The sequence below is a fragment of the Manis javanica genome, chromosome 5 (assembly GCF_040802235.1).
Source record: "Manis javanica isolate MJ-LG chromosome 5, MJ_LKY, whole genome shotgun sequence".
In the NCBI taxonomy this organism is placed as follows: domain Eukaryota; kingdom Metazoa; phylum Chordata; class Mammalia; order Pholidota; family Manidae; genus Manis; species Manis javanica.
The window spans coordinates 70,982,939-70,997,342 of record NC_133160.1 but is presented as its reverse complement, the minus strand read 5'-3'; the positions used below and the strand labels follow the sequence as shown (position 1 = coordinate 70,997,342).

The window sequence follows — 14,404 nt, the reverse complement described above, 5'->3', positions numbered from 1 at the left end:
TAATTGCTATGGCCAGGACCTCCAGTACTATGTAGAATAATAGTGCAGAGAGTGGGCATCCCTGTCTTGTTCCCAATCTCAGAGGAAAAGCTTTCAGCTCACTCTTCAGTATGATGTTGGCTGTGGGTTTATCATATATGGCCTTTATTATGTTGAGGTACTTGCCCTCTATATGCATTTTGTTGAGAGTTTTTATCATGAATGGATGTTGCATTTTGTTGAATGCTTTTTCAGCATCTATGGAGATGATCATGTGGTTTTTGTCTTTGTTTTTGTTTATGTGGTGGATGATGTTGATGGATTTTTGAATGTTGTACCATCCTTGCATCCCTGGGATGAATCCCACTTGGTCATGGTGTATGATCCTTTTGATGTATTTTTGATGCATTTTGTTGAGAGTTTTTATCATGAATGGATGTTGCATTTTGTTGAATGCTTTTTCAGCATCTATGGAGATGATCATGTGGTTTTTGTCTTTGTTTTTGTTTATGTGGTGGATGATGTTGATGGATTTTTGAATGTTGTACCATCCTTGCATCCCTGGGATGAATCCCACTTGGTCATGGTGTATGATCCTTTTGATGTATTTTTGAATTCGGTTTGCTAATGTTTTGTTAAGTATTTTTGCATCTATGTTCATAAGGGTATTGGTCTGTAATTTTCTTTTTTGGTGGGGTCTTTGCCTGGTTTTGGTATTAGAGTGATGTTGACTTCATAGAATGAGTTTGGGAGTATTCTCTTCTGCTCTATTTTTTGTAAAACTTTAAGGAGAGTGGGTATTATGTCTTCTGTGTATGTCTGATAAAATTCTGAGGTAAATCCATCTGGCCCCGGGTTTTGTTCTTAGGTAGTTTTTTTATTACTGTTTCAATTTCTTTGCTAGTAATTGTTTTGTTTAGATTTTGTGTTTCTTCCTTGGTTAGTCTTGGAAGTTTGTATTTTTCTAGGAAGTTGTCCATTTCTTCTAGGTTTTCCAGCTTGTTAACATATAGATTTTCATAGTAGTCTCCAATAATTCTTGGTATTTCTGTGGGGGATGTTTCCTTTCTCATTTCTAATTCTGTTGATGTGTGTTGATTCTCTTTTTCTCTTTATAAGTCTGGCTATAGGCTTATCTATTTTGTTTATTTTCTCAAAGAACCAGCTCTTGGTTTCATTGATTTTTTTCTGTTGTTTTATTCTTCTCAATTTTATTTATTTCTTCTCTGATCTTTATTATGACCCTCCTTCTGCTGACTTTAGGCCTCAATTGTTCTTCTTTTAATTGTGACATCAGACTATTCATTTGGGTTTGTTCTTCTTTCTTTAGATATGCCTGGATTGCTATATACTTTCCTCTTAAGACTGCTTTTGCTGTATCCCACAGTAGTTGGGGCTTTGTGTTGTTGTTGTCATTTGTTTCCACATATTGCTTGATCTCTATTTTAATTTGGTCGTTGATCCATTGATTATTTAGGAGCATGTTGTTAAGCGTCCATGTGTTTGTGAGCCTTTTTGCTTTCTTTGTACAGTTTAGTTCTATTTTTATACCTTTGTGGTCTGAAAAGTTGGCTGGTAGAATTTCAATCTTTTTGAATTACTGAGGCTCTTTTTGTGGCCTAGTATATGGTCTATTCTGGAGAATGTTCTATGTATTCTTGAGATGAATGTATATCCTGTTGCTTTTGGATGTAGAGTACTATAGATGTCTATTAGGTCCATCTGTTCTAGTGTGTTGTTCAGTGCCTGTGTGTCCTTACTTATTCTCTGTCTAGTGGATCTGTCCTTTGGAGTGAATGGTGTGTTGAAGTCTTCTAAAATGAATGCATTGCTTTGTATTTCCTCCTTTAGTTCTTGTATTTCCTCCTTAGTATTTGTTTCACATATGGTGGTGCTCCAGTGTTGGGTGCATATATATTTATAATGGTTATATCCTCTTGTTGGACTGAGTCCTTTATCATTATGTAATGTCCTTCTTTATCTCTTGTTACTTTCTTTGTTTTGAAGTCTATTTTGTCTGATACTAGTACTGCAACACCTGCTTTTTTTTCCCCTGTTGTTTACATGAAATATCTTTTTCCATCCCTTGACTTGTAGTCTGTGCATGTCTTTGGGTTTGAGGTAAGTCTCTTGTAAGCAGCATATAGATGGGTCTTGTTTTTTTATCCATTCAGTGAGTCTGCGTCTTTTGGTTGGTGCATTCAGTCCATTTACATTTAGGGTGATTATTGATAGGTATGTACTTACTGCCAGTGCAGGCCTTAGGTTCGTGGTTACCAAAGGTTCAGGGTTAATTTCCTTACTATCCAAGAGTCTAACTTAACTCACTTAGAATTCTATTACAAACACAATCTAAATGTTCTTTTCTGTTTCTCCTCCTTTTTCTTCCTCCTCCATTCTTTATATATTAGGTATCAAATTCTGTACTTTTAATCTATCCCTTTATTGACTTTGGGGATAGTTAACTTAGTTTTGCATTTGCTTAGTAGTTAGCTCTTCTACTTTCTTTACTGTGGTTTTATTACCTCTGGTGACAGCTATCCAACCTTAGGAACACTTCCATCTATAGCAGTCCTTCCAAAATAGACTATAGAGATGGTTTGTGGGAGGTAAATTCTTTCAGTTTTTGCTTATCTGGAAATTGTTTAATCCCTCCTTCAAATTTAAATGATAATCTTGCCGGATAAAATAATTTGGTTCCAGGCCCTTCTGCTTCATGGCATTAAATACATCATGCCACTCTCTTCTGGCCTTTAAGGTTTCTGCTGAGAAGTCTGATCTTAGCCTGATAAGCTTTCCTTTGTTTGTGATTTCCTTTCTGTCTCTGGCTGCTGTTAACAGTCTGTCCTTATTCTTGATCTTTTCCATTTTAATTACTATGTGTCTTGGTGTTGTCTTCCTTGGTTCCCTTGTGTTGGGAGATCTGTGGATCTCCATGGCCTGAGAGACCCTCTCCTTCCCCAGATTAAGGAAGTTTTTAGCAACTACCTCCTCAAAGACACTTTCTATCCCTTTCTCTCTCTCTTCTTCTTCTGGTATCCCTATAATGTGAATATTGTTCTGTTTGGATTGGTCACACAGTTCTCTCAATATTCTTTCATTCTTAGAGATCCTTTTTTCTCTCTGTGCTTCAGCTTCTTTGTATTCCTCTTCTCTAGTTTCTATTTCATCTATCATCTCCTCCACCATATCCAACCTGCTTTTAATACCCTCCATCGTGCTCTTCAATGATTGAATCTCCAACGTGGATTCATTCCTCAGTTCTTGGATGTCTTTCCATATCTCCATTAGCATATTAACATGTTGATTATTTTTATTCTGAACTCCCTTTCAGGAAGAGTCACTAAGTCCATATCATTTAAATCTTTCTCTGGAGTTGTATTAGTAATTTTACTCTGGACCAGGTTTCTTTGGATTTCATATTTGTATATGGTGCCCTCTAGTGTCCAGAAGCTCTATTCTGGAGCTGCTCAGCCCCTGAAGCAATGTCGGGGGTCTCAGGGAATGTTATTGGTGCCTGGCGGGAGGAAAGGGCTGTTCCCCTCTTCCCGGCTGCTGTGCCTGTCTCCACTATCTGAACCAGTGGGCCGAGCAAACAGGTACAGGCTTTTGTCCCTAAGCAGCCAGATATGGATCCCTGTTTTCCACAAGCAGCCAGAATCCCATTCTCCCCAGGAACTCCACCTGTCCCAGCTTTCCAACCCCGTAATCAGAAGAGTATGATGAAAGCACCATGAAATGTGGGTTTGTGCTCCCAGAGCAGATCTCCAGAGCTAGGTATTCAGGAGTCCCAGGCCTTCCACTCCCTCCCTTCTCTGTTTCTCTTCCTCCCCCCAGTGAGCTGGGGTTGGGGAAGGGCCCGGGTCCTGCCGAGCCAGAGCTCTGGTACATTACCCTTTTCGGTGAGGTCTGCTCTTTTCTCCAGGTTCATGCATTCTGGCCCTATCCTCTTTCCTGTTTCTCTCTCAGAATTAGTTTTGCCAACTGTATTTTCTAATTGTATTCAGTTTTAGGAGGAAACCTGTGTCTCTCCTCTCATGCCGCCATCTTTAATCCTCCACTTTCTTATTATTTTTTTAATGCGAAATGGCTTCTTTTGAATCTACCACAGTTTCAGGACTTGCCCCTACTTTTATTCAAATTGTGTGCTTTAGAACTATTAGTGAATTTTAATACAAGGCAAAGTAAAATTATAAAATTATAAGCTGCCAAGATAGTACAAAGAGGTCCTGTGTATCCTACATCCAGTTTTCCACACATTCATCTTTTATATGATTAAAGTGCAGTTTCAAAAACAGGAAATTGACATTTCAAAATTATCAGCAGATGATAACTTACTATGGATTCTATATAACAACTGATCATCTTAAAATAACCTTTTTACTTTTTTTTGCCATGACTGCCTATATTTTTCTACTTAGAATTTTAATTTATCTTTCATATATACATATATTTGCCCTAGCTGAGATCTTAACCTAGCTGACTCAACACTTAAAATATGCTTATTTTTGCCACAGAAAGTTTCTTGTTTTAAACTTTTATTTTCAAATAATTACAGATTCACAGGAAGCTGCCAAGATAGTACAAAGAGGTCCTGTGTATCCTTCATGCAGTTTTCCCCACATTCATCTTTTATATGATTATAGTGTAGTATCAAAAACAGGAAATTGACATTAGTACAATGTGTATGCATAGTTTTTGTCATTATGGTGTGTAGGTTCATGTAATTGCTACTTAAGATATAAAACTATTCTACCATCACAAAGGTCTCACTTTCATAGCACTTCAATTTTAACTTGGTTTAGAAAAATAACTGTTGTACTCCTCTAATTAATGGGTCATTTTAAGTTGGTTCTTTTATATTCTGGGAAATAGGTTTGTGGAGAGGAATCCCATCTCCTTTTTCAGTCTAGTGAGGAAGCTAAGGTAAAAGGGAAATGTCTTCTTATGGCTGAGTTTTGATAATCTTAAATGAGTATCTCTGCTTTCCTCTGAGTACCTGGTGACACTTCAACTTTTATTTTAATAATGCTGCATTCTCAAATAAAAAGATTTTACCAACATGAAAGCATTTTATTGAGGTCATTATGAGAATTCACATTAAGCCTTTTTAGTGAGTCATTGGCCAACTTGTACAGAGACTTAAGCATAAAGTATTTATTTGTTGATTAGAAAAGGAGTTCATGAAGTGGAGATATCAAGATAGTAGTAGGAGTACTGGTGATATTTTGTTTCTTAGATAGTTAGTACTTCATAATTTACTCTGAAGACAAGGTTACTTTCTTGTTTATTCACTTGGAATTTGCTTATCTGCTTAACTGGCATGACTACTAAGGAGATTTTTTCTTTGTTTGTCTCTATACTATTTAATATTCTTTCATGGTGAGAAGCATCACACTGATTATACTCATAGCTCAGTCCTGTGTCACTCATCTGTTGCTGCTTATTCCTGTAGCATAGTTTTAGTGCAGGCTTCAAGGCTAAGGATCTATGGTAATGAGTGGACTTCTGTGTCTAACTTACAAAACCATCCCCTTTTAATTTATGATTATCTTATGGTATTAGATAGTTTTCTAGGACTGCCACAGTTAAACACCCCATACTGGGTGGTGTAAAACAACAGAAATTTATTGTCTTATAATTCTGGAGCCTAGAAGCCTGCAATCAAGGTGCAGGGCCATGCTCCCTCTGCAGGCTATAGGAGAGGGTCCTTCCTCTCCTCTTTCTAGCTTTAGGTGGTTGCTAGCAGTCCATGGCATTCTTTGTCTTACAGATAGATGCATTACTCAGATCTCTGCCTCCATCTTCACATGGTATTCTCTCCATGCCTCTGTGTGTCCCAACTTTTCTCTCATAAAGACCCACCCTAATGTAGTGTAACCTTATGAATACTTCTTACATCTGCCTAGACACTATTTCCAAATGAGGTGTCACATTCACAGATGCCTAGGCTTAGGACTTGAATGTTATATTTTTAGGGGACACAGGTCAACCCATAAATGATACTAGCTGTAATAAAATTTAGAATATAATCTTTATTACAGTGTGTTAGGTAGGTTCTGTCTTTAGGATAAGCCAAGATCTACATGTTTTTTGGGCTTAAAAAAATTACCAAAAATTTTATACTGAGAATTATGGAATCTCAGTGGCAGAAGTGATCTTCATTGACCATCCTCCCCAACTCCCTCAGGGAATTGATGCCTGGAAAAGCCAGATGACTTTATATACTGTTACACAAGTTACATGAAAATAAAAATTTTAAATGTATCAGAAGAGCTACCAAAGCTATTATAGTCATGATTTGGAATTCCCTTTAAGAATTCCTTATGAATTAGGTTTATCCATTATCCTTAAATTTTTTTTAAGAATACATTTTCTGAAATGTGTTGAAACAAGGAATACAACCCTGTAAGATGTCCTCACACTTGCTGTGAAGAATGCTGCACAGGCAGTACTTACTTTTTCTGCTCCCTCTGTTAGGTGCAGTGGGATACATTGTGAAGAAGAAAGAAGTGGTCTTTACTCTAATTTACCTGATGGAGAAGATAAATATTGAGGGAATTACAACTTAGATAAGTAATTTCAAGTGTAAAAAGTGGTGCCAGGATAGTTATGAGGTGCCTGGGTAGCATGTAATGGTCTTGAGACAAGACCATGGTAAAATTTGCCTTTTTAAAAGGTTCTGTGGTTGTTTGATAGAGTACAAAGCAGAGAGATGAAAGAGTGGATGCCAGGAGGCTTTGCAAAGGTCCTGCCAAGAGGTCGTACTATTTGGACCAGAATGGTAGCAGGGAAGATAGAAGAAAGTCAGTGAGTGTATTTGTGAGAGATTAGGAGGTAGACTCTGCAGAAATTTGTGACTAATTTTAAGGGCATTGCCAAACTTACTTGATTCTATATTGCAAACAATATTCTGTGGAGCTAGTATTCCATGAACACCCTCTTTTAAGACATATCCTTTAGCACTCTGAATAAGTCTTAGAAGTTTTCCTTTTTGAAATATTTGCTGCTTTTTCGAGTAAATATATAATTATTCTATGTAAGGGAAATCTATCCTTTTTATATTTACATACTTCTCAATATCTCTATGAAACATGGCTTTCTTCTCTAGTTCTTCATTCTGTGGTCTTAGTGTTCTTCCCTGTTGTTTTCTTCTTTTTTATTATTTTAATCTCATGATTCCGGCCTTTCCACCAAAGACTGGCCTCTTATGTTCTCTGTCAGCTAGAGTACTAGTTTCTTTTTGTTCTTTGAGGCAGGAACCAGAGATCCACATTCTTTTTAGAACTTCGCTATCTTGCTTTAGAGTTGGCCTGTAATTGACAATGTCACTAAAGAAGTTTAACTCAGACTACTTTGAGTAAAAGGTTGTTTTAGGAGCGTGTGGATCTTGAAATCTAATTATCAGGATAGCATGTTTTTATGTTTGTCTCTGGGGAAAAAAGCAACTAGAAATTACAATGCTGATTTTCATGTATTTCTTACAGTCTTACTATTATTGTTTTCAGCAGCGACCCCCTGTGGATGAAGTACTCAGGGAAGGTCACATCAATTTGTCAGGTCTCCAGCTGAGGGCACATGCTATGTTCTCAGCAGAAGGGCTTCCTTTGGGAAGTGATTCCTTAGAATATGCGTGGCTAATTGATGTGCAGGCTGGAAGTCTTACAGCCAAGGTCACAGCACCACAGGTATGATTCTCAGATTATTATCTCCTGTCTTACTTACTTTTTCCTTTGCTCACCCATCTGGCCAAGAGTAAATTGCTTGCCTGTTGGAATGTTCAATTTCCACTCATGGTGTTCTGATGGACAGATAACCACTTTTTGAATGGAAGTAATTCTTGTCATTCAGAATTTTCTTAGCAATAGATGAGTCACAAACAAGTTTCACTTTTCTGAGCCACATAAAATTATGTTTTATGGTTCTATGTAATCCTTTTAAGAATTTGAAAACTTTCTATAGGAAAAACTTAGGATGAGAACTGTTTGGGAATTAAATTATATACTATTAAGATTATATTAGTTGACTCTTCATTGTTGGAGCAATCTTTTCCCAGTATATGGAATAATTGTCTAAGAACTTTGTTTTCTTGTGTATTTCTTAAGCAGCACTTGAAAATAGTCTTTGAGGATTAGGTACCAGAGTGCTTTACTTATCATGACCTAAACAAGACAGTATGATTTGTACCTGCCATTAGTAATGTGGACACTGGTTTAGAAAAATAAAAACAAATTTATTGGTAAGTAAACCTGGTCTAGAGTGCTAATTGTGATCCTTTTGGGTAAATGCCCCCTCCCCTTGCCACTGACCCTTAGTCTTTGGAAGGTTCAGAGACATAAAGAATGTTTCAGTTCTAGAAATGGACCATTGATTTTTAGTTGAATAGTCATATTACTATAACATTTCATCTGTTAAGCTGCATATTTATGATAATATGCATGTTCCTATTGGCATATCAAAAAAAAAGACTGGAATGTGGTAGAAATATACATACTAAATTTTAGTAAGTTACAGAAAAGGAATGAAGCATTTAGAGGTAGGTAGTAACAACAAGAAAGTAAATAAAGAATCTAGGTACCTTGTGTATTTGAGAGAAATTGTTGAAAGGCAGCAAAAAACTCAGATTCCAGAAATAAGAGGAAAGTGAATGGAATTAGAAAGGGATCTTTCATATACAAGAGGATAGGAAGAAATACATAACAGAATGTATAAAAATGAGTGAAAAGTGTTCAGTGCTCACTGGCTTCCTTACAATCCTTTCCTTACTATCGATCATCAAGTATGCAAGGAAAAACTGAAGCATATAACAAAACAGCTTTTTTCCTAATACGCATGGAATAAAGCCATGCTGACCTTGCAAGACGGGACAGATTCCTTTAATCTAAGCATTGCTATGATCTCAGTTACTGTAAGTTGCCCCTACTAAGAGATGAAACATTTCTCTTTCTTCTGCACTAGAATCTTGGCATCACTGTTCCCCATAAGGCTTATGAATCCATAGGTGCTTCTAATGTTTCTTCTATTCTTTATATGCTTTAAAAATGAAATTATGTTTTCCATGGATTTAAATTGTGTACTTTTTTGATGGGGGGCCGGGGAGTAATATCAGAAATACTCATGTCTCAGTGTTTTATTGCTAACAATTCTAATCAATTATAAAATTAAAAGGTTTTTCAATTCAAGATTTGATGATAATTAATATATGCTTACTGAAGCTTCTGTTTATATTAGCAAAAATGCTTTAATATTAAACTACCTGATTTTCCAAAATCATAGCTCAATCTAATTAGGTACAAATTTCACATGAAAGCTTGGTTTATTATTAGGTAGAGAATTTTAGTTGTTTTTCTATGCAGTGGATTCCTGTTAGTCATATAAGAGGAAACATAAAACCTTTAAGAAAAGCACTTGCTTTAGGAGCTGTTGCAGTTGAATTTTTCAGTTGAAATGCATTTTCATTTTGGTAATGCATTTTGTCATTCACAAATGAAACATAACAAGCTCATAAATGATGTCAAGGTAGAAAAATGATATTGGCTAACAGTAGATTATGTAGTGATAGGTATAAGACAGCTTTTGTTTCTTTCAAGCGTATTAATATTTTTGGTAAGTTTTTGCTCTCTGAACACTTGGTTGGAAGGCTAACAGTATTGTCAACCTGTCACTGCTTATTTGTAGCTGGCTTGCCTCTTGGAGTGGGGACAGACATTTGTTTTTCATGTGGTGTGTCGGGAGTATGAACTGGAAAGACCAAAATCGATAATAATATGTCAGCATGGAATTGACCGTCGGTTCTGTGAATCCAAGGTACCTTAACAAATATGTTAGCAGTATTATAAATTACTTTATAGATATTTTTAAGTGAAAGATTGAAGTGATCAACTTTAAATCAAGTGCACAGATCCATGAAGTAAACATTGTAATTCGTTTTTCTTCAATTAATGAAATTATTTTGCAGATTTATAGCCCTTTGTTATTTAGTTGTATCTAAAATAGGTAATTATTAAAACATACATTCACAAATAAATGGAGATATAAAAATTATATCTTCTCTCTTACATTTTTACTGTTTACATTCATGTCTTACTGCATTTGTACACTAACTGTCTGGAACATCTATTTATATAGAGGATTTGGAAATTAAAACAAGAGGAAGGTTAAATTCCTTCCATGACATTATTCACAGACCCCTCTGGAACATAACTGTTCTCCTGTAATGTGAATAGCGATGTTGGGCATTTACCAAGTTTCCGGACTCCAAATCTCATGCTCTTTCCACAGCAATGCACTGCTTTGACTGAGGGTCATCACTGTACCTTCAAGACACTTGTAAAAAAGTAGATAATAATCCCTAAAGCTATGTGCAGGGACAGTGAAATGCAGCATGGCATTTTGCAATAAATACTGATTCTTATGAATTTGGGGATGGGGAACTTGGTTTTTTTTTTTGTAGTGTCTCATTTCAGAATCATGGAAAACATGGCAGTTTCAAAAAAAGAAAAGTAGCCCAATTGTAGAACACATTGTTAAACAATTTAGTGTTTCTTTCTAATTTCTTACCTATATGTTTCTTTTCTTTTTATTTTCTTTTGTTATACAGACTTTTAGCTGTTATATTTCTGTGAATTGAAAGTAATTCATCCTGCTTTTAATTTTATGTCAAAAAAAATCTGCAACCTGTGCTTATTTAATGACAAAAAAGGAAACAGCTATAGCTAGTGATAAGATTATTATTTTTTTTGTGATAAACACACCATGAGGCTCTAGGGAATTGGTTCTTCAGTCATGTCACTCAGTTAATTTCTTAGATCAAATTCATACATGCTGGTAGGCATTTCCTCCCTCTTATTTCAGACTCAAAACTTTTATGTTGTATTAAAATTTTTACAAATCAACTTTATTGAGACATGCTTGACATACAGTAAACTTCCCCTTTTTAAGCTGTACAGTTTGAATTTTGAGAAATGCTATATGTACAAGTGTAGCCATTACTGTCAGTGAAGATCTTGAACATTTCTATCGTCTTAGAAAATTCCTTTGTGTCTGTCCCTTTGCAGTCACTCACTATTCCATGAAACCACTGGTGTGTTTGCTTTCTGTCATTTTAGATCAGATTTGTTTAGGTCTCTTTTGTTTAGAGGAAATATGTTAGTATAGAGTGCTGACTGTAATGCAAGACAATTAATGTTTGTTCAAGTCCTGGCTGTGCCACTAATGAGCAGTTACATGCTTTTGGGCCAGTAATGTATTCAGGGCTGCCATTTCCCCAAGAACTTTACTGAAGTAGTAGGTGATGTGTATGTTTTCTCCCAACTCAAACACAACTAAATCTATGTTTTAGGAGTAAAACATGATAAAATTTGTGTGGATTGTCCTAGATATCATAAAATTTACAAGTGATATGTTTGTGGGACCTTGTAAAAAGAAATGTGTGTGTATGTATGTGTATGAATTATGGAGTACTCATAAAATCTTACAACTTTAAACTCCTGTAAACAATACAGTTCTTATAAACCTGTGACATTGTTTACTTATCAGTTTGACTATTCTTTGTGGGTTTCAATAACAAGTTATACCTTCTGTCAATTTAGGCTTACTACTTGTAGTCCCTATTGAATGAAAGTGAAACATGGTTACTTATTATTAGTTTTATAATTGGTAAGACTTTGATTGTTGATGATTTCCTTTATCATTATAAAAAAGTAAAATTTAATTGACTGACTGATTTTAAAAAAATATACAGATGTAACCAGAATTCTGTTTATTTAAATAAGCAGAATAAAGTACCAAAGTAATGAGTTGATGGTAAAGAATTAAATGTTCAACCCTTTTTCATTTTAGTTAAGTTGTATTCCTGGGCCTTGTCCAACTTCAGATGATTTGAAGTATACTATGACTCGTTTAGCAGTAGATGGAGCTGATATTTATATTGTAGAGCATGGCTGTGCAACAAATATAAAGGTACATGTTTGTCTATTTCTTCACCAGTATAGTTCTTTTTCCTTCTTAACAAGCCAAAACTCCATTTCTTGAAATACAAAACACATTTATAGTTTGCTATCTCACAGATTAAGACAAAATCCTAGAAGATACCTTTTTTTTTTTACTCATCCATGTCACTTCCAGTCTTATTTTTTTTAAGGCATGATTTTACTACTTTTTTACTCTAACTGAATTATTATAACCTTGCTTTATGGCAGTGATATAAACTAATAAGTTGCTTTTTTGGCAGGTATGTAAATTGGTAATGTTTTTAAAATATTTGGTTTTTGAATGCCTTTAGGTTTTACACATTTATATTTCCTACCTGGACCCTGAAAACATTTGTTTGCCATCTCTGCTTTCTGGGTCACTGTTTAAAATCAAGCCTTGTCAAGATCCTGTGATTTCATTAATTACCACTCTTCTACTTTTTCTTTCCTCCTTCTCTTTGTTTTCCTTTGGACTTACATTCTTTTGTTTTTATCCTCTTTTTTTAACTTGAATGTCTGTTTTTATTCTGTTGCGTTTACCTTTTCTATCTCCCTTTCTTCTTTATTTCTTTCCCTTTGCTTCTATCTTTCATGCAATTTGAAATAGTTACCTATTCTGTAGTTTATTCTTACTTACTTAAAAGTACAGAAACTACGGTTTTGTTTCACTTTCTTTATTCAACTTTAGATGGGTGCAGTTCGGGTTGCAAACTGTAACCTCCACAATCAGTCAGTTGGGGAAGGAATAAGTGCTGCAATTCAGGATTTTCAAGTGAGGCAGTATATTGAACAATTAAGTAACTCCAGAGTTGGACTTCAGCCCGCAGTACTCCGAAGGGCCTCATGGCTTGAAGCTGGGTCAGCCAACGTAGGACTTATTACCGTTGATATTGCATTAGCTGCTGATCATCATTCTAAACACGAGGCACAAAGACATTTCTTAGAAACTCATGATGCCAGAACTAAGAGGTAAGTAAAATATAAGAATGCTAATAATCTCATATTCAGATGGAAATTACTAGGTAATTTTAGAAGATATTCTGTTAGGAATGGAATAAGAATATTTGAAATAAAGACCTCATATGATCATGCTGGGTACACCTCAATGGATATATAAGGGCCTGATATTTAAGTAAATACATTGCATATCTCACCTTTGGTGATGGTGTGGTTGAAGACAAATATGAACAGCATGAAAAGAGGGTGGGGCCCACCAAGAACTCAGGGACTTAATCAGATAAAGCCAAAGAGCCAGAAAGGACTCACAGAGTTAATGCCCTCTACAGTGTGAGTTCATTCCACATGATTAAAATCTGGGCAGACCTTGCGACTTGCTCTAGCTAATGTGGATGAGATAGAGCAGAGACATGGGACAAGCATCGCGATTAATTTTCCTAAAAATGCTGGGATACAAAGAGCATAGTGAAAACAGGAAGAACTTATCTTAAGGCTATTCCATTTTAAAAGCAGAGAGTTGGGAAGTTACATTCCTAACATACTCTTTGGTAATCAGCCAATAGCCTATCTTAAGGCAAGGCAAGCAGTCTTAACTGCTATGTTCCTGGTGCTTGAGGGTAGCCACTATCTTGGAGAAGACCAAGAAGTTTATCCTACAGAATTATCTGGAGGACTGACTATGGATAATGACATATTATCTCTCACTGGAGATAGACATCATGAGACTGCATGAGAAGCCTACCCCCCACTAACCCTTTACCTTTATCCCATTCCTGAAAGCCTTAAAAGACAGAATCCTAAGCCCTTAAGCATGCCTCCTCTCTGAGTTTGCCCGCACTCCCTTTTCTTGGAGCGTGTATTTTTAAGAAGACTTCTTACTGCTTAACTTACTATGTTTTGTCCCTGTGCTCTCCTAGTGGCATCTCTGTCAGTTTGCTGTTTCATTCTGTTTTCCAGACTTTAAGCACAAGTCTTCACTCTCTCCTGCTTCAGATAAATAGAGAGGGGCTACTGAGAGCTCTGATTTGAGCTTGCAACTTCTTGTCAATGAGCTTCCCCTTCCTCTCTGCTTTATTCAAGTAAAACTGCCTTTGTCTACCTTGACTCAAGCCCATTCCTCCATTGGAATGTATTCAAATAAAACTTTCATTCTGTTTCAGTACTGTATTCTGCCCTTTCATTCTTTGTTGCATGGGGACAAGAACTGAGGAGAACAAACTCAACCCCCAACATTTCTAAGCCCATACTATGGGTGTCAACAGTGAAGCAAGTTTAAATTACTGGTCCCCAGATAATATTTTGTGAAACACTGCTCCCCTTTCTCACCTCAGCTCTCCACTTCTAGTTCATCATTTCTAGGGAACACCATACCATCACCGTATACTGTGTACAGCTCCTCCTTTTGTGGGCCTTCACAACTACATGGAAGACTGGGTAACTAAACGTTGAGAAATGGTCCTTAAGAAATAATTATAGCTGCCTTTAAAAAATTTGCT

At 36.0% G+C, this 14,404-nt stretch overlaps 1 protein-coding gene across 1 annotated transcript in view; it reads left to right on the top strand.

Moving 5' to 3' along the window:
- BLTP1 (bridge-like lipid transfer protein family member 1) overlaps positions 1 to 14,404 on the top strand; it is a 206,293-nt gene that overhangs the window by 67,110 nt on the left and 124,779 nt on the right. Inside the window, 4 exon segments of the mRNA XM_073238071.1 lie at positions 7,488 to 7,667; positions 9,658 to 9,786; positions 11,821 to 11,940; positions 12,640 to 12,920. Coding sequence (XP_073094172.1) covers positions 7,488 to 7,667; positions 9,658 to 9,786; positions 11,821 to 11,940; positions 12,640 to 12,920 — 710 coding nt within the window.